The 18,872-nt window shown below is 44.9% G+C and overlaps 2 protein-coding genes across 2 annotated transcripts in view; one reads left to right on the plus strand and one right to left on the minus strand.

Annotated features, from left to right (window-relative positions):
• tenm1 (teneurin transmembrane protein 1) overlaps positions 1 to 14,122 on the plus strand; it is a 120,408-nt gene extending 106,286 nt beyond the window's left edge. Inside the window, exons 26-37 of the mRNA XM_071923920.2 lie at positions 171 to 367; positions 948 to 1,261; positions 1,942 to 2,114; positions 3,860 to 4,104; positions 4,891 to 5,184; positions 6,221 to 6,465; positions 7,242 to 7,384; positions 9,273 to 9,484; positions 9,758 to 10,059; positions 10,230 to 10,936; positions 11,723 to 11,865; positions 12,076 to 14,122. Of these exons, the coding sequence (XP_071780021.1) occupies positions 171 to 367; positions 948 to 1,261; positions 1,942 to 2,114; positions 3,860 to 4,104; positions 4,891 to 5,184; positions 6,221 to 6,465; positions 7,242 to 7,384; positions 9,273 to 9,484; positions 9,758 to 10,059; positions 10,230 to 10,936; positions 11,723 to 11,865; positions 12,076 to 12,831 (3,731 nt within the window). The 3' untranslated portion in view covers positions 12,832 to 14,122. The remainder of the gene's footprint in view (positions 1 to 170; positions 368 to 947; positions 1,262 to 1,941; positions 2,115 to 3,859; positions 4,105 to 4,890; positions 5,185 to 6,220; positions 6,466 to 7,241; positions 7,385 to 9,272; positions 9,485 to 9,757; positions 10,060 to 10,229; positions 10,937 to 11,722; positions 11,866 to 12,075) is intronic.
• A 629-nt stretch (positions 14,123 to 14,751) lies between these two features.
• sh2d1aa (SH2 domain containing 1A duplicate a) lies at positions 14,752 to 18,758 on the minus strand. The gene is made up of 3 exons (XM_071923908.2): positions 18,317 to 18,758; positions 17,782 to 17,845; positions 14,752 to 15,525 (listed from the first exon to the last, which is right to left on the minus strand). The coding sequence occupies exons 1-3, from the start codon at positions 18,451 to 18,453 to the stop codon at positions 15,259 to 15,261; spliced, it is 468 nt and encodes a 155-aa protein (XP_071780009.1). The 5' UTR covers positions 18,454 to 18,758; the 3' UTR covers positions 14,752 to 15,258.
• Positions 18,759 to 18,872: the final 114 nt, after the last annotated feature.

Raw genomic sequence — 18,872 nt, forward strand, 5'->3', positions numbered from 1 at the left:
CTCGTGTGTACTGGTTGTGACTTTTGTGTTTGTGTCTGTTTTGGGGGTTTTTTTTGGAAAGAGAATATGCATGTGTTTGTGTGTGTATAACAGAGGGTGTGTGCGCGTTTAGTTTTTGTGGAGACAGAGTTTGTCCTCATTGGTGAAATGTTATGCCGTTACCTCGTCAGGTGATGGAGGCTACGCCCGCGACGCCCGTCTGAAAGCCCCCTCCTCTCTGGCCGTGGCCCCCAACGGAACGCTGTACATCGCCGATCTGGGCAACATCCGCATCAGAGCCGTCAGCCCCAACCAGCCTCAGCCCAGCCCAGCCGGACTGATGGAGATCAGCTCTCCTCTGGACCAGGAGCTGTACCTCTTCAGCCAGGTACACATGGACATTCTGACCAACTGCCTGAGATCTATCTATAGAATATGTTGTCGATAGAGTGTGTGTGTGTGTTCGCATGCTGTAAAGTATTCTGGATACTAGTACCCTACCAGTCAAAGGTTTGGACACACGTGATTGAATATACATGTTTTTCATTATCTTAAAGCTATTTTAATCTAAAGGCTTGTGCTTAAATGCTTAAATTGTTAAATTTGTTTTTTAGACAAATATAAAAATTGAACTTGATGCCTATGTATGAATTTCTTTCCAAAGCCTTTGCCTTTCCATCAAGGCAAAGGGCGGCTACTTTAAAGAATCTAAAATATAAGATAGTTTTGATTTGTTTAACACTTTTTTGGTCACTGCATAATTGCATTTGTGTTATTATTCTAAAATGTGGAAAATAGTAAAAATAAAGAAAAATGCGTGTCCAAACTAGTGTATACACACTGAGGATAAGTTGTGTATATGCATCTTCGTATCGTAACATCCCCAGTATACATGAACTGAATACTGAACAGTAAATAGTGTTTTGTGTGCTGACTGACCCCTGTCTCTCTCTTCCTCTCCATGACAGAATGGCTCGCACTTGTTCACTAAGCACCTGATCACTGGCCACTACCTGTATAACTTCTCCTACGCCACGGACGGCCAGCTGTCTGGGCTGATGGGCCGGGATGGCAAGGGCCTCCAGGTGAGGAGGGATGCCCACGGAGTGCCGCTCTGGCTGGCGCTACCTGGCGGACAGGTGTACTGGCTGTCGCTTAGCAACAGTGGAACACTGAGAAAAGTGTCAGCCCAAGGCCACGACATTGCCCACATCACTTACCATGGCAACACTGGTCTCCTAGCAACCAAGAGTGATGAGAACAGTTGGACCACTGTTTATGAGTAAGTGTACAGTTTTCGTTTTCCCTGTTAATTGTTGTTTTTCTTTCTTTGTTTTCCTTGTTTCTGTCATTCTCTCTTTCTTGCTTGCTTGACTCTGTACGCATGTGTGTGGGTGTGTGTGCACGTGCGCACGTGTGTTGAAGTGGAATAGAGCTTATGTTAGCAGTGGGTAATGTGAATTATGTGAGTGCCATCTGGTGGTGGGTTGTATGTCAGCGTCGCTGTAACAAGGTGGAGAGAATTTCTTTAGTATTTAGTCATTACTCCACTGACTGACTGATTAGCTGAAGGATATCGCTGCAACGTTTTTATCATACACACGTGTAGTATCACGCGTACACACACACACACACACACACACACATCTGTCTGGATTATTCAGCGCTGCCAGCCCAGTCTCTGTCTCAAATTCCACAGCTGGATAATTACACATATAAATCATATGTGACATTTCCTCTGTGCCACTGTGTGTGAGAGAGGAAAAGACAGAGTGATAGTGTGTGTGTCTGTGTGTGTTAGTGCATGCATGAGTGGTGTGTGTGTGTGTGTGTGTGTGTACGTGCGCACCCAGGGTTATGGGCATGTGTGTTTATTTGTCCACATACACGTATTTGTGAGTGGCACCTACATACCTTTGTGTGTTTGTGCTTGTACATCATTGTCCATGTCCATTCTCCTAGGTACAACAGCGAAGGCCATGTGACCAACATCACCCTCCCCACGGGCGAGGTGAGCGGTTTCCATGGCAACCTGGAGCGCTGGTCTCGGGTGGAGGTGGAGGCATCCAACCGTGAGAACTTTGTCACCAGCACCAACCTGTCTGCCAGTGACACCATCTACACATTCAGACAAGGTGCGTCATGGTGGCACAGAGGGTGCAGGCTGGACCCACTGGGCACATCTCTTACATCTCTTACATAGGGCCGTGCGACAGTAGATGAACCGCAAGCAGACAGTTTACGCAGATTCCGAAACATATGGGGGCACGGATCTAATGTCCCCATATATTCACCGGTTGACAAGCAGGAAAGATATAACCGTTCCGCCCTGCATCTGCCGTCATCTAGTTTACCACAAACATGCCTCATGACTCATCTGGGGGGTCCTAACCCACAGACAATATACACAGATGTATAGGGAGGGCAGATTGTAAGGTTACAATGATGTTTAAACATTTATGACTGGCAAACTGCAATAATGTTGCTGTTATTCCGGTCAGGTCAGATGCACAGACTGGTGTTTTTCTTCTTCTCCTTCTTCATAGGCTATACTAGAAATATGTCCGAGAGGCACGGCGGTGAAAAAGGATTGATTCATTTCTATGAATAATTCACACATGGACCTGATCTGACCTCTGAAATAAACAAGCTAATGGGCAGTAAAACTAATATTTTTTTATTTATGAAAAGGGATTTATGTAAGACAGATTCAACCGACTTCTGAAATGTCTAAGCAATGGAAACCAAAAATGGAAAAGAGGCCAGAGATGAGAAGAGGAGAAAATGAGAGTGGAGTGGAGAAGCTGCTCATGGGAGCAGTTTTTTCTCATGTCGTCCCTTTAATTGCTTTCTAGCAGTTGTCACAATGACAGGACTGCAGGGAGAGGAAAAACTGTTCAAACACGCACACAGACACACACACACTGGCACACACACACGTACGCAGTGTTATGACAGAGCTGCCGAGAAAGACACGCACCTATCCAAGAATGACCGCCACCCACAAATCCATGGTGTCTTTTCCCTGCTTCAGGAGCAACACTAACCGCATGCACAGAATGAGCTTTTATAAGCCTCGATTGGTGGAGAGAATGGGAGCAACTATCCAGTTAAGACATATTGACCATGATAAGAATATGATTAAAATGTTGTCGTTTTTTTTTTATTTACTTTTATTATTTTTATTATTTTTGTTATGAGAAAGGATAGAGACATGAGACAAAATGATATTGACATGTATACATTCTCTTTAACACCTTAGTCAAACAAGAAGCTGCAAGAGGCTGCTGCTGCCAGGGATGTGAACCTGGTACATAATAAAAATGAAAGAACAGTTTCTGGGAAACTTTTGCAGATGTGTGAAAAGCTCAGACGCACATGCGCTGTCAGGAAATGGAGAAGAAAGTGGCCAGCGCTCTCTCTCTCTCTCTCTCTCTCTGTCTGTCTGTCTGTCTGTCTGTCTGTCTGTCTGTCTCTCTTTCTCTCCCTCTCTCTTTCTTTATTTCTGTATAGTTTACATTTTCCTAAAGATACAATAACACATACAATATGCATATGTTGCACAACATGAGAGAGAGTGAAAAAGACCAAAAAAAAAAGAGTTACCACTGAGAGATTGCAGCAATCAGTTCAAACAATACACACAAACAAAGAGCCAGAGAGAATAATTATTGTGTTCATGCACAGATTACTGAAAGCAGAGGTGTCATGCTGTTGTTATTCAAGGTTCCTTGTTGAGAGGCAGTGACTGATGCTTTTCACACTTTTTTGATTTGTTGTTGCATTTTTGCATCCTTGTGTGCATGTGTGTGCATGTGTGTGCATGTGTGTGCATGTGTGCGTGTGCGTGCGCTGTATATGATACATGACCAACGCCCAGACCACGCTCAGAGTTCGTACCGAGTGAGCGCAGACGGGTCGTTCCTTGTGTCACTGGCGAGTGGGATGGAGCTGTCACTCAGCACGGAGCCCCTCCTCCCTGGAGGTGTCGGGGGAGGAGTCAGCCCCACGGCCAGCCGCTGTAACATCAGCCTGCCGGGAGACCACGCCCCCAGCCTGATAGAGTGGAGGCAGAGGAAGGAGCAAGCCAAGACCAACTACAGCACTTATGAACGCAGGCTCAGGGTAATACGCTAAAACACCTAACCCTCATACTCATAATATACAAATGAATGACCTGTAAGAATAAATCACCTCAGAACACAAGTTAGAAGTAGGCGGAGCATATTAACCAAGGTAATAGTTATACAGTCTGACCTTTACTTTATACACTCTTCCATAAACAACACAGAAATGTCAGTGCCGTGCAGTGTATCCAAATTCATGCACTTGGATCTTACATTTGTTTTGACCCATATAGAGCATAAATCTGTAGACCAGTGGGAACGGTGCTGCAGCTGAGAGTTGCATAAGCAAGCTAGATGTTTTGGAGTGATTAATGGGCAGACGTCATTCGGGGTTAGCTGATAGGCCAAATGACTCGGAACCTTTCAGCTGTACTTTCCCTGCATCATATGTGAACTATCACACCCCTTCCCTCTCTCCCTGGCACAGAACGTACGCCACACAAACAGGATATTTCATGAGATAACTCATTTAAAGTATACTAATTAATTAGCAATCCCCAGCACTCGGCTCCTCATTTGTTCACAAAGCAATTTATTGTTAATATGAAGAAGACCTGGTTTGCGCTGAATGTCACAAGTCATTCATCTACACCAATAAAATCTGTAGTCTGAGACAGGTTGCTTTATTTCTGTGAATATCTATGTCTGCAGCCTTATTTATAATCTATCTGTGATGATAAAGCACTAAAGTTGAAAAGTTGCCTTTGTTGTCTTTTATTTTCTTCTCTCCACATCCTCTCTCTAGCTGACATGGACTTGCTGCTGTTTTTTTTTTTCTCTTCAGGCGCATAACAGGAACCTGCTATCTATAGACTTTGACCAGAGCACCAGGGTGGGGAAGATCTATGACGACCACAGAAAGTTCACCCTCCATATCCAGTATGACTTGCTGGGCCGTCCTGTGGTCTGGTCCCCCAGCAGCAAGTACACTGAGGTCAACATCAGCTACTCCAGCGGAGGACTGCTGTCAGCCATCCACCGTGGAGAGTGGTCCGAGAGGCTGGAGTACGAGAACGACAGGGTGGTGTCCAGAGCCTGGGTCAACGGCAAGATCTGGAGCTACACATATGTGGACAGGGTACGACCCGTCGCTATGTACAGGAAACTGATGCTGAGCGATGGATGGTGTCTGTGGTCGCATCACGATGAGATTTGGTTGATAGTTTCACTCATTTTTCTTTGTGTCTCTTTGCCAACAGCAGCAGCGCTCAACCACACACCTTCCTTTGTGTGCTTCAAGGTTACTGTAGTTCTCTAAAATTAAAACGAACACTAAAAGTAGGCACGAAAAGTACCTCAGTAAACCGAAATAAAAATAACAAAATTAAGTGTGTGACGAAGCTGAAAGTTAACAGAAACTATAATTTCCTTGTCCAAAATTAATTGAATAAAATATTCAGCCTGAAATATTTTTAGTGACAGTTTTTTTTTTGGTCCAGGACAAAATGAGAGGGTAAATGAGATTATAGTAGAGAACCATCTAGAAATTAATAAGACCCACATGTATTATTAATGCGTTGATATTACACCTCAGATATTATAACACTCCAATAGAAAAGTATTTTTGTATAACCTTTTTAATTTTGGACATGACAAATAGCTACTCCAGACACACTGTGTTTGGCCCTTAATAATAACACTGAAACTAAATGAAATAAAACCTAACAAACCATTTCTAAATAAACATAAATCAATCTAATCTTGTAAAATAATTAAAATTGTAAAATAATTGTAAAATATTGTAATAATTGTAAAATAATTAAAAGAAAATTGAAATTGAAAACCAAATTGTTGCTGTCAGGTGAAAACCTTATAACTCCAATTCTGGTGATTTTCATGTTTTTACTTCATTTGAATAAACAGTGCTGTATCAGAAGAGGAAATTCTAAAAACTCTTGGGTTTATGAAACCCTTTTGAAACCCATTGAATAAACTCACAAATGCATTCATCCAGCTAAAATCAAGGTTGTTCTCTCTTTGGAAATAAAAATAATATTTTGGAAATACCAGCAACAGTGAAAATAGAAAATAAAATACACCAAAATGGAAATGCAAACTCCAGCAAACCACAAAGCTATTCCAACTCTGGTATGCATGTGTCTGTGTTCTTGCAGTCCATCATGCTGCTCCTGCATAGCCAGCGACGCTATGTGTTTGAGTACGACCAGACGGACCGCCTGGTTGCCGTGACAATGCCCAGCATGGTGAGACACACCCTGCAGTCGCTGCTGTCCATAGGCTACTACAGGAACATATACACACCCCCAGACAGCCAGGCCTCCTTCCTGCAGGACTACAGCCTTGATGGGCGGCTGCTGAGGACTCAGTACTTGGGGACAGGACGCAGTATTATCTACAGGTACGGAGGAAGGCGCTGATCACAGAAATATGACTGGAGCAAGTGTTGCTTTTATTGTTGCAATGAAATCAGGTGACATGTCAGACACCACTGGTCTGATTTTGACCAAACTTGGAGGGATGACGCATTTCAGCCCTGTAGTCTGGTGCTTAAAAACATTACACTGATTGGCCTAATGAAGGCGCTATAATTAAAGGTCAAAATTTCAAACACTGAAAGGCCTTCTTATACCATAAGTCCAACTGACACAAAACCTGCTACACACATCCAGCTATCTTTACAATAATTACACTGATTAGACTAATGAGGCCACTACAATTAAAGGTCAAAATTTGTATCATCTCAAACACCAGTATATCTCAGACACCAGTGGTCCGATTTTGACAAAACTTGGGAGGGATAATGCATTTTGTCACTGTGTTCTGGTGTTCAAAACATTTACACTTAGTGGCCTGATGGGGACGCTACAATAAATGGTCATATTTTCAGATTTTGAAAGGCCATACAACTGCTACACCAGCCGGTCTGATTTAGATGAAACGTTGAGGGATGATGCAACTTGTTCCTGATTGCATCATTTGTGGGGGACGACATGTTTACTTGTTTACTTTACTCAAACTGTACTGAAAAATACTGTTAAAATAAAGTGTTAAAGCAATACCGTTTGTTAAAATATAACAGCTTAGTGATTTTTTTTTTATCTTGTTTATAAAGGATGACTGCAAACATAACCAACAATTACTAAAATCAGCTGTGATAACGTTCTGTTTTTCAAGGTACACACCAGCAGCGCGGCTCTCGGAGGTGGTGTACGACTCCACCCTAGTGACCTTCACCTACGACGACGCCTCCGGCACTGTCAAGACCATTCACCTCACCCACAACGGCTTCATTAGCTCTATACGATACAGACAGACAGGTATATATATCTACGCACATGCACACTCAGTACATGCACACTAAAGGACCACAAATATAAAATATTTACAATATGCATTTTTAAATGCATTATTTAAAAGGGACTACCATAAGCAAAAGAAATATAACTTAAAGCGTTTTTACTGTGACAAGAACGCGCAATCATGCAGCTGGTTGAGCCAAGAGCCAGATTTCTTGAGTGGTATCAAACTCACTAGTCTGGTTTCGAGTCAGCAGTGCCCGTTATTTGATCAGAGGCTGACACACAGTTGGAAGTGTGAATAGAACTGAGTATCTATGGGTGGAAGAGACTGTGGTCTACCACAGATGTAAATATGAGACCACCTCCTGGGCTCCTAGCGCTGCAATCTCTCCCCCACCTCCGCAACCAATCTGCATGATCAAAGTAAACAACTGAATGTAAGAATATAAGCCAGTGTGTAGTGTGTGTGTACGTGTATATACGTTATGTTTGTTGTGTGCGTAAATACTAGTCTAGGTTCATGTTTGCATATGTGCATATCTGTGTGTGCCAGTGAACCAGTGAATCTTACCCGGGGCCACCAATCACAAACCAACCAATTAATCTGACAATCGTTTCACTTCTGATGTGGAAAATTAGTTAGAAGCACAATGCACCTCATAAATTGCTAAGCTACTGGGTATTAGCCAGTAATGGTATGACCATCAGGGGGCCCGTTTAGATGTAGCAGCAGATAAAGTGGGATACTGCCATTGTTAACACAGTTCATCAATTCCCTCAAGTTCCCAAGTCTTTCCAGAGTCCTTCAGAGTGCTCTGATCTCTGCTATTGGTTCCCTTCACTTGGCTCTGCGATTGGCTCACCATGGTCAGGTGGCACTAATCTGCTTGGCCCAGCCGTGTGTGTGTGTGTGTGTGTGTGTCCGTGCGTGTGCGCGTGCGTTTATCACTTTGCCCTCCCTGTGAATGGACTCTCACCTTCCTTTAACTGATCTCATTTCAGCAGAACAAACGGAGCCTCACAGAGGAGAGATAGTGGTAATTGTCCCTTGAGAGGAAAGAAGCAAGAGTACAGGGACAAAAACGAGAGACAGGGATAGAGAGGTAGGCGAGGAAGAGGAACAGGAAAAGTAAGGAAAGATGACAGCCTGGGAAAGTGACAGCTAGAGAAGCGAGACGAGCAGACTGCGAGTTCCCCAGGGCTGCAGAAAAGCCTCCACCTCACTCTCAGTGCTTGTGCCATTTTCCCATTAGCACAGGTTTAGAATCAACATTCCACAGAAAATAAAAAGAGAATATGCAATGCTGATCCAGCTCTTTACGGTCTTCAAAGCTAGACAGTTAGTCATTTTAACTGCAATCAGAGTCATCTCAAATAGCACCATAATGGTGTTTCATTAGCAGCCCTTTTTTCCAAATGGAGGATGAGCTGTAGCAGCTAGCAGCAGAGGTGATGAATGGTGTTGTTAAAGTTGATGTTCTGACATTAAGGAGCACATTGGCCCATCATGGCTATTGTCTTTAGATTTCATTATCTCTCCATATTAAAGGTCACCACTGGAAATGCCATAGAGGTGTGAGGATAGTTAAGATTGAATGGATTGCTCTGTGTGTGTCTGTGTTAATGATGTTGAATTAGTCCTTGATTTGAATTAATTAGGTAAGCATGGTATGGCTGGCATAATGACCAATTGTGAAGAGTGTGTGTGTGTGTGTGTGTGTGTGTGCGCCTGCTTGTGCATATGTGTGTAGTTTGTGCATGCGTGAACGTGCGTATTTGTATTTACCTCTTTGTCTGAGCTTATGTGCATAGTGCTGTTTGTGAAGCTTGTATGTGTGTTTGTGAACGCTCAAACTTGAATCTCTATGGATTTCTTACACAAATCCACTACGATTCCTCTGTGTAGGTCCTCTGACGAGTCGGCAGATCTTCCGCTTCAGTGAGGAGGGCTTGGTCAATGCCAGGTTTGACTACAGCTACAACAACTTCAGAGTGACTAGCATGCAGGCGGTCATCAATGAGACCCCTCTGCCCATAGATCTGTACCGCTATGTTGACGTGTCGGGACGGGTCGAGCAGTTTGGCAAGTTCAGCGTCATCTTCTACGATCTCAACCAGGTAGGCAGAATACACCTGTGGAATCACGCTTGGTTTTCCATGGTCTGATCTGAATTTCAAGTCATGTAGTAAAATGGTCAAGGCCATTGCACTTACAATATCATACCATGAGGGCATAAATTGTTATAACTCTAGTAGTCAAGCCTCTAATCTTTGCTTCTTTGCTGCTGTGTTCAAACAAGTAAATCTTTCATGCTGCATGAAGCTCTTCAGCCTGATTTTAGGTGCATGTATTGCTTGTTTAGCTAATCCGTCTTGTCTGCGGTTGTCTAGGTGATCACCACCCATCTGATGAAGCACACCAAGGTATTTAACTCCTACGGCCAGGTGGTGGAGGTTCAATATGAGATACTCAAGTCCATCGCCTACTGGATGACCATCCAGTATGATTCTGCTGGACGCACCACCACCTGTGACATCAGGGTGGGCGTGGACAGCAACGTGACCCGCTACTCCTACGAGTATGACGCAGACAGCCAGCTGCAAAGTGCCTCGGTTAATGAGCGACCTCAGTGGCGTTATAGTTATGACCTCAACGGGAACATCAACCTGCTCAGCCATGGAACCAGTGCTAGGTTAGTAATGTGTCATCATTATGTCATGGCAAGTGTATTGCATGTGTTATCGTCCTAATGTTCACATATTAAACATAGCCTTATTTCATAGCATTCACTGCAGTGTCACATGTGAATGCCTGTTTTCCCAGCAAAAGTGATTTGATCCTTCTTGTCTGGTTTGATTGCAGACTGACTCCGCTGCGTTACGACCAGAGAGACCGCATCACTCGCCTCGGCGAATTACAGTACAGCGTGGATGACGACGGCTTCCTCCGCCAACGAGCAAACGACCTGTTTGACTACAACTCCAACGGCCTGCTGACCCGCGTCTTCAACCGGGTGTCCGAGCGCACCGTCTGGTACCGCTACGACGGGTTGGGTCGGCGTGTGGCCACCAGGACCAGCCAGGGCCAGCAGCTGCAGTTCTTCTACGCTGATCTGTCGCAGCCCACCAGGGTCAGCCACCTGTACAACCACAGCAGCAATCTGATCACGTCCCTGTACTACGACCTGCAGGGCCATCTCATCGCCATGGAGCTGAGCAGCGGGGAGGAGTACTATGTAGCCTGTGACAGCGTTGGGACCCCGAGGGCAGTGTTCTCCAGCAGGGGGCGACTGGTCAAAGAGATCCTCTACACACCCTATGGAGAGGTCTACCAGGACACCAACCCCGACTTCCAGCTGGTCATCGGTTTCCATGGAGGCTTGTACGACCCTCTCACCCGACTGGTCCACTTGGGCAGGCGGGACTATGACACGCTAGCGGGCCGATGGACCTCGCCCAATCACGAGCTGTGGGGGGAGCTCAGTAAGGAGCCGAGGCCGTTTAACTTGTACGCCTTCAAGAATAACTGTCCTGTCGGGAGAGTGGAGGAGGTGACCCAGTTTACTACAGGTGAGCTGACACACACACACACACACACACACACACACACTCCTACTCATTCTCATACTTACACCTACACTCAATCAATCACTGACTGAATCACTCACTCCCACACACATACGCCTACATGGAAAAACATCTGCCATACAGAACAAGTGAAAGGGGTGCACAGTTAACCACAGGTGAGCCTCTGTTTGGCAGAGAGAAGGTGCGACAGACAGACAGAACATGCTGGCAACAGAAAGGACAGCCGTGTCTCTGATCATCCTGTTTTTAACACAGGCTGTGTTTTGTTCCCTCTTTTTAACACAGGCTGTTGTGTTTTGTTCCCTCTGTCTGTCAGGAACATACTGTTTCCCCAAGAGGCAAAATAGAAACTGAAGCGAGGGAGAGAGAAAGAGGCGGAATAGAATAGTAGGAGGATGAACAGAGGATGTTGGTAGGGGCGTTTGTCCCTCCGGTTAATGGAACATTCATTTGGACTGTCACGTTTTCCTGCAGGCACATTGTTTATTACAAAAGGATCTGTTCGTCAGGGCAACACCAGCCGAGCCATCTCTGCCATGTATTATTCACATAAATTGTGTCATTTCCCATAGAAAGAGTTGCTTCCTTGGCCTTATGACCTTTTGCTCGCTTCACAGTATAGCGCATTGTTAGCTCCACATTATATTCACATTTTAAGTTTCTTCTCTTTGTTAACTTTTGATCCTTTTCTGTGTGTGTGTGTGTGTGTGTGCATACATCCCTGCTTGCCTATGTACCTTTGGACCTGCGTGGGCGGTGTGTGTCCAGACATTGGTAGCTGGCTGCAGCTGTTTGGCTTCCAGCTTCACAACGTTGTCCCAGGCTTCCCTAAGCCCGAGGTGCGCAGCATGGAGCAGGCTTACGAACTGATGAAGACCCAGACCAAGACACAGGACTGGGACTCCAGCAAGGTGGGCTGTCTGTCAGCACCCAGTACACCACTACACACACAGTAATTCTTCTCACCCACTGACCTTAAGGGTAGAATCAGAGATGAACCTTGACTTTACATGATCGAACTTCATAATGAGCAGTGCTTTCTACCTTCTCAATGATAAGAATCTAACAGAATAGTATGAATTTTCCTTCAGCTTAGTTTTCGTCTCATGTTCTTCCCTCAGGTGGTCTTGGGGATCCAGTGCGAGCTGCAGAGACAGCTGAGGAGTTTCATCTCTCTGGAGAGGTTGCCTCTGGTCTCGGAGCCTGTAGGCTCCACATGCCACCGGCCGTCTCGTCCTCCTCCCTTTGGCTCCCGACCCTCCCTCCTTGGCCCCAGCATCCGATTCGCCGTCTCCCACGGACGCGTCAGCGCTGAGGTCATCGGCGTGGCCAGCGAGGACAGCCGCCGCGTGGCGGCCATCTTGAACAGCGCCGTCCACCTGAGCGGGCTAAGCTTCACCGTGCACGGCTGCGACACCCATCACTTCCTCCAGTCCCGGCCGATCGAGGAAGACCTCGCGCTGGGGCTCGGAGTCGGGGGGCGCGTCCTGGAGAGCGGGGTCAACGTGAGCGTGTCTCAGATGAGCGCCACGGTGAACGGCAGGACTCGACGATTCGCCGACATCACCCTCCAACAGGGGGCGCTGTGTCTGTGCGTGCGCTACGGCGGGAGCGAGGAGGAGGAGAGAGCGAGGGTGAGAGAGGAGGCGCGGAGGAGAGCGGTGGAGGGGGCCTGGGAGAAGGAGAGGAAGAGGGTGGAGGAAGGGGACGGAGGAAGCAGGGTGTGGAGCGAGGCGGAGAAGCAGCAGCTGCTGTCTGGAAGACGGGTTCAGGGTTACGACGGCTACTACTCCCTGCCCATAGAGCAGCAGCCGGAGCTGTCCGACTGCCCCTCCAACATCCACTTCATGACACTGAGCGAGGTGGGGGGCAGGTAACAGAGACACACATGCAGCCCCCCACCCCCACCAAAGACTGCCTGTTTCTACTCTACTCTGATTTGTTCTACTGTTTCTATACTGTATCAAAAAAAAGAAGACGACGACAAAGAAGAACAAGAACAAGAAGAGAGATTGGGGGAAAAAAAATATTTCCAAATGCCTTTAATTGTGACAAAATGATGGTATTTTATTATTATCGTCCAGTTTCTCCAATTTCTAACAGTGGCACAAGCAGTGTGGTTTGGCTGTGGCTTTGCTTTTTGTATCCAGACTCGCCTGGGACTGATTGACTGACCGACCGACCGACCGACCGACCGACCGACCGACTGACCGACTGTCGTTGCTCTCTCGACACTGTTCATCATATTGGACTTTCTGTTCAACTTCAGTGAACTGTAGAAATGAAGACAGTAGGATTGCCAGTGAATAATCCTTGTCCTGATGTGAGCTCAGATCAAGAGCTCTCTGGTTGCCATTTGAGTTAATACATGGTTTACCTCGGATATACTATCGTTTACATATTGTGTAAGAGAGGCCTTGTCGACTCTGACACTCCCCTTTAGAGAAGGAAACCTCTGTTTTCTGCCTCTGGTGTGCTCCAACAGTAGTTTGTATGAGTGTGTATACTAAGATCAAGAATGTACATAGCCAGTGCTTTCACACTGAAAAAAGTGCTCAACTGGAAATTCTGTTGTTCATAAGTAAGTGTCAGTATTGTTAATCAATAGAAAAACAATTACATTTTTGCAAAGAATTATACATGGCTATAGTAAATATTCTCGCTGAAAAATCTGACTTTATTGGGTTACAGTGCTGATTAAAGTTATTATGTGTGAATTACTGGATTGCTCCCTGGGATTTCATAGGCAACATTGCTTATTATTTCTCTCTCTCTGTCTCTAGTGCTCTCTCTTGCTATCTCTCTCTCTATCTCTCGCTCTTTTTCTCTCTCTCTCTCCGTCTCTGCGCCTTCCTCTCTCTCCTGCACACACACACACACACACACACATTTGTGTTGCGCTCTTTGTTCTTGTTTCTGGGAGTTTGTAACGTTCAAATCTGTGCTGTCATTATCACCCATCATTATGGCTCAAGCTGAGATATGCATGAGAAACCTGCGTCTGTCAGAAGAGAGGAGAAGAAAAAAAAACAGAGGAAGGGAAAAAGAAATGTGACAGCTGAGGCTCAGCGAGTGGGTGGTGAGTGCAGAAGGGGCAGGACCTGGAGTTGGCTGTGCCGTTCTCTACAGCTTGTCTCCTCTCATTAGGAAATGCCAATCAGACTACATGTGAACCACTTCCAAGCCTGTCCCCGGAAAAAGTTGAAAAAGAAAGTAAAGAAGTTTGGGTTTTTTTAATTTAGCTACCACTAATCCACCTCCCCGTCCGTCTGCCTTTCCCCCACCAGCCACCCTCCCTCCGCCACTCCACCATCTGCCCGTCATTAATTGTTTGTGTTTCTCTCCTGGGCTGTGGATGACAGAGCCGTACTATGCATATGTTCTGACTGTGAGCAGGTGATATACGTTCCTGACTAGCACTTTGCTGATCGTCTGCGATGCACCTTCCCTACGAAACCATATGCTCCGCTAGATGTTGTCCAACCTCATCTCCGTGGTGAAAAGATGGAGGGTCTGGTTGCTAGGAGACAGCTGCACTGAAGAACGGTCTGTGCTGAATGGATGCTCCCTCTCTCTCTCTAAATTCTCTTTCTCTGTGTCTCTCTCTCTCTCGCCATTTGTGTGTGGAGCCAGTAATGTCAATCAGATGAATGACAGATTTTTCCCCCTCTCTGGCAGTCAGCATTCTTTCCATGGAAATCAGTATTTCAATATGTCAAATTGAATTTCTGTCCCCCACTATATGTCAGATAGAGACTGGTGTGTATGGCTGTGTATGCGTGACCTCATTTAAAGAGTTTATTTCAACCAATATCATTTATTTTCTTTGCCATTCACATCGCTGAATTGTATTAAGAAACCAGAGCACAATATTTGTTGTCAACTTATGTATGCAGTAATGGATATTAATGTTTCAGCAGTTGAATATTTTACATCTGAACAACACAGCCTCAAAAGTTATGGGGTATTTTCCTTTGCCGCATACAGCCAAAAACAAAACAAAAAACGAAAAACAGAATTAGTCTGTTCTGAATCTGTGCTAGAGCATAAATGACTAATCATCTGTACAGAATTTAACAAACAGAAGCTGATTAATTGGAATTTTTCTGCCAAGTAAAAAAAAAAATTACAAGAATTAGAGATTTACTTTAAGCACACACAGCATGCAATGGACAGTATTTTTCTCATCACTCACACTTCACAGTATTTTTATTTTTACCTAGACTACAGGCCTAAAGGATACATCAGTGTCAAAGTACCAAATTTGAGGGCAGACTGAGTACTTTCCAACCTAAAGCTCGTCCCTAACCAAGAGCTTGCTGCACCTCTTTCTTCCTGCTTTTCTGTCCCTGAGCAGCAGGCGGTTGCTGCTGCTGGAGGTAAGGGTTCGGGCTGCTGTGTGTCGGTGACAGGCTATTACAGGGTGTCTGTGCCTCTGTGTGTGTTTGTGCCCGTCTCTGAGCAGTGACAGGGTAGAGCAGAGGCATAGCAATTCCTTGGTCAGGCTTCTGGAAGGCTGCTATCAAGTTCTTGATTTTCCGGAAATATCGCTTCTGCACACCAGGAACGGTCTGAAAAAGAGAGGCAGAGGAGATTTCAGCCCCTCCATCTCCATCTCCACATCAAACCCCGCAGGGAAATGAAGAGGACAGGACAGGCGCTCTCTCTAGGGCGGCCCGGCCTGAAATGAGCTCTCACAGATTCACCTTATAAAGACATCAGATACACCAAAGTACAGAGAGGAACACACGCCATATCACACCATCTTTGGCTGCATTTTGATTGAAACATTTTCAGTGGTTTTGCAGATGCTTTCAGGACTATGGTTAGGAAAACACGTCATGAATTGAGGATGTATCTAAGAATTTCAGCATGCTGGATCACTGTGTTGTACCCTTAAAATAGCCTATGTTAAAAATAAAAATGGACCAGGTGTATAAAGTAGGTGGTTTCCAGTCCACATCGCATGCCATTGCCTCTCCCACAGCACTCATATATCTACATTATCTGCTCTTGCCAGTTCGGAAACTGTCATGAATACTGGAGTGCATTGTGCAGTGGGATGGGCTGGGAAGACAGCATCATGTCAGTCAAGTCAACAAGACTGTCATTTATATATACAGTACAGTATATCTGGTCATTTGGTCCAAGCTAGTATTGAAGATACAGTAAAAGAAAATCAATTCAATTAAATTCAGTTCAATAGACCTTTTTTACCCCCAAGGGGCAAATAGATATGAGCAGTTAACACATATCTATTCATAGAGCATGACAATTCAAAAGAGATATGCCATTATGTAGACATCTATAATTGCTGTAACAATAGTCAGACATAGAGGGGAAACTTACTCTGAGGTTTTTAAGAAATTATACCTAACAATGGGCCTTTAGTTCATTAAACTGTTCAGAAATCAGTTTGCTAGATCTCCATTTTAGTTGATGACATGACAAATTAGGAAAATTCAGCTTAAAGTCCTGAATTACAGTTACATGCACATTCTGTTTGTCTACAACAAGCATTTATTTCAGGATTTGTGCGGCATCTCAAACACTTAAACTGCTCCATTATCTCAAGGTGGAACATCAAATCTCAGATTTATTTGTGATTGAATAACATTGAAATAACACAAAGATAATTTTCCACAAAAAAAAAAAAAGTATTTACTTCTGTGGTTTCAATAAAAAATAGAATATGTTGTTTAGAATTAATTTTCAGGTTGCAACAAATGTTTTTCTTTGCAAAATGTCTTCCATTGTGTCTTCCTTGCTAAGATGGCCTGGTTCCAACACTCAACACGATTTGTAAGTGTCTGATATGGCGTTCGTTTGGCCTTACTGAAATTAATACTTTTTCAAGGATCTTTGCATTGTTTCTATTTAATTCCTTTACAACACTTCATATTATAATATATTATCTTCCATGAAGCACTCAGAGGATTTATGAAGTTATAATTAAATATATTTAAAAGCGTTGTACCCTTGAAAATATTACCATTTTGTCAACTAAGGACTTAGGTTACCTGCTGTCCTTTTAAAAAGTAGCATAATTTGTTTTCATTTTGTGATATCAATCATTGTAAGAGTAGATGTCGCGTTTTTCAAATGGTGAAAATCTTGTTTTGGAATGAAACTCTTCAAATGCATTTTTAAATCAGTCAGTCAAATGGAGAGAGCACTTTCCATAGCACTGCACTTTGGCTGTCTCCTTCTTCCCGAGCCCATAGTCTGGCCATAAGTGTTACCTCTGTTTCCCCGAATATTTCATTAAAGTGACTGATATTGCACATGAATAATGTAAGCTGTTATTGAGCTTGTAGTGAAATTCGTGTAATTCGGGGCTTTCTCCTTTCTGTTCTGTTGATGCTGTCAGTAAAAATGAGCTGGGGTGAAATGTAGTTACAACAGCATCCAGTTTAGTTGTCAGACAGAGACATAGTCGTCTGATGTCTCTATACATCCACATCTCTGGGTGTTTGCCAACCCTCAGCGCTCAATTACATATCCCATCAGAAATGCTGTCAAATGCAATTCTATGTTTCCCGTCTCTGGTGTATATATTAATGCTGATGCTGTGGCGTGCTCATCTTAAATTTGCGGTGGAACTATCTCCGAGTGTGTTATTGCTAAAGGAAAGCAATGCATCCATCTCTCGCTGCTGTCAGTCCTCAAAAAACTTGTTTGCCTCAAATTCCTCGCTCGCTGAATTAGTTCTGCGCTGAAACAACCTCCGTATCTGATACATGCGGCGCGTGTGAAAGCCAAAGCGGATGCACGGAGAGGAGAGGCAACATAAAAAGAAGGCTAAGTCAAACGACAAAATGTCTCACTTCTGCCGCCCATGAGCCTCCGTCGTCCAGGTGGAGTCTGTAGGTGTAGACGTATCCGTTGCACCTGCACAGACACACACACACACACACACACATACAGAGAGAGAGAGAGAGAGAGAGAGACACCTTTGACCCTGTCAGTAAACACTGCTGAAATAGGGTGTTTGACCCCACTATCATCATCACTGCTCCTCCGAGACTCTGTTCATTTCACACTCAATAACACACCGCGGTAAGAATAGAATGGAAAATATTGTTTTCTGTTAATGATCAGTTGGTTTGTTTATGCCTGGGTGTCTACACAATGTTTATCTATATCTAAGAAAACAAGTGAGTAGATCAATAGGTAGAATAATAGAAAATATGATTGCATGAGGTGGTGGTGGAGGTGAGACTCGCAGTAATGGCCTGATCAAATTGGCCTAGCAGAGAGAGTGTGTGTGCGTGTGTGTGTATGTGTGTGTGTGTGTGTGTGTGTGTGTGTGTGTGTGTGTGTGTGTGTGTGTGTGTGCGTGTGTGCGTGTGTACTACTCACAGCACACACAGGCAGTAGACGCCAGCCATGCTGTCGCTGTTGCGGACCAGGTAGCAGCCGTCCCGGCCGTCCTGGGCCAGCCGCCGCTCCCCCTCCGCCTTGCCGATGGGTCCGTGGTACACAGACAGGTTCTCCATCACAGCTATCCAGAGGCTAGACTCCACTCCGGCCCGCTCTGCTTTGTTCTGCTCCCCGCTGCCAACTCCCTCTCTGTCTCCTTCAACTCTGTTTCTGCAGGCGGGTCTTTGGTCTTTGCAGTATGCGCTCCAGACTGTGGGAACACAGGTGAGGCAGCTGTCCAGCGTCTCACTTGATATTGGTGCCAGCTATTTCAAATTTCTGTCAGGCAGCCGAGCGCCGGCGAGCGAGCTTTCTGATTTTCCACTCCCTTAACCTGAGTGATAGCGGCTCTCTTCAACCTCTAACCTTTATGGCTTAGTGCTCAGTCGTCCTTTCAGTCTCTCTCTCTCTCTCTCTCTCTCTCTCTCTCTCTCTCTCTCTCTCTCGCTCGCTCGCTCACGCACGCACGCACACACGCGTAGGCCTACATATAGTG

The sequence above is a fragment of the Centroberyx gerrardi genome, chromosome 16 (genome assembly GCF_048128805.1).
Source record: "Centroberyx gerrardi isolate f3 chromosome 16, fCenGer3.hap1.cur.20231027, whole genome shotgun sequence".
Taxonomy (NCBI): Eukaryota; Metazoa; Chordata; class Actinopteri; order Beryciformes; family Berycidae; genus Centroberyx; species Centroberyx gerrardi.

What these genes read in the sequence shown, in the direction of transcription:
- sh2d1aa (XM_071923908.2), bottom strand. Translation starts at nt 18,453, where the DNA reads ATGGAGAACCTGTCTGTGTACCACGGACCCATCGGCAAGGCGGAGGGG. An exon ending in GTCTACTGCCTGTGTGTGCT is followed by an intron (nt 17,846 to 18,316) that starts GTGAGTAGTACA and finishes GTGTCTGTGCAG; the next exon opens with GTGCAACGGATACGTCTACA. An exon ending in GAGGCTCATGGGCGGCAGAA is followed by an intron (nt 15,526 to 17,781) that starts GTGAGACATTTT and finishes TCTCTTTTTCAG; the next exon opens with ACCGTTCCTGGTGTGCAGAA.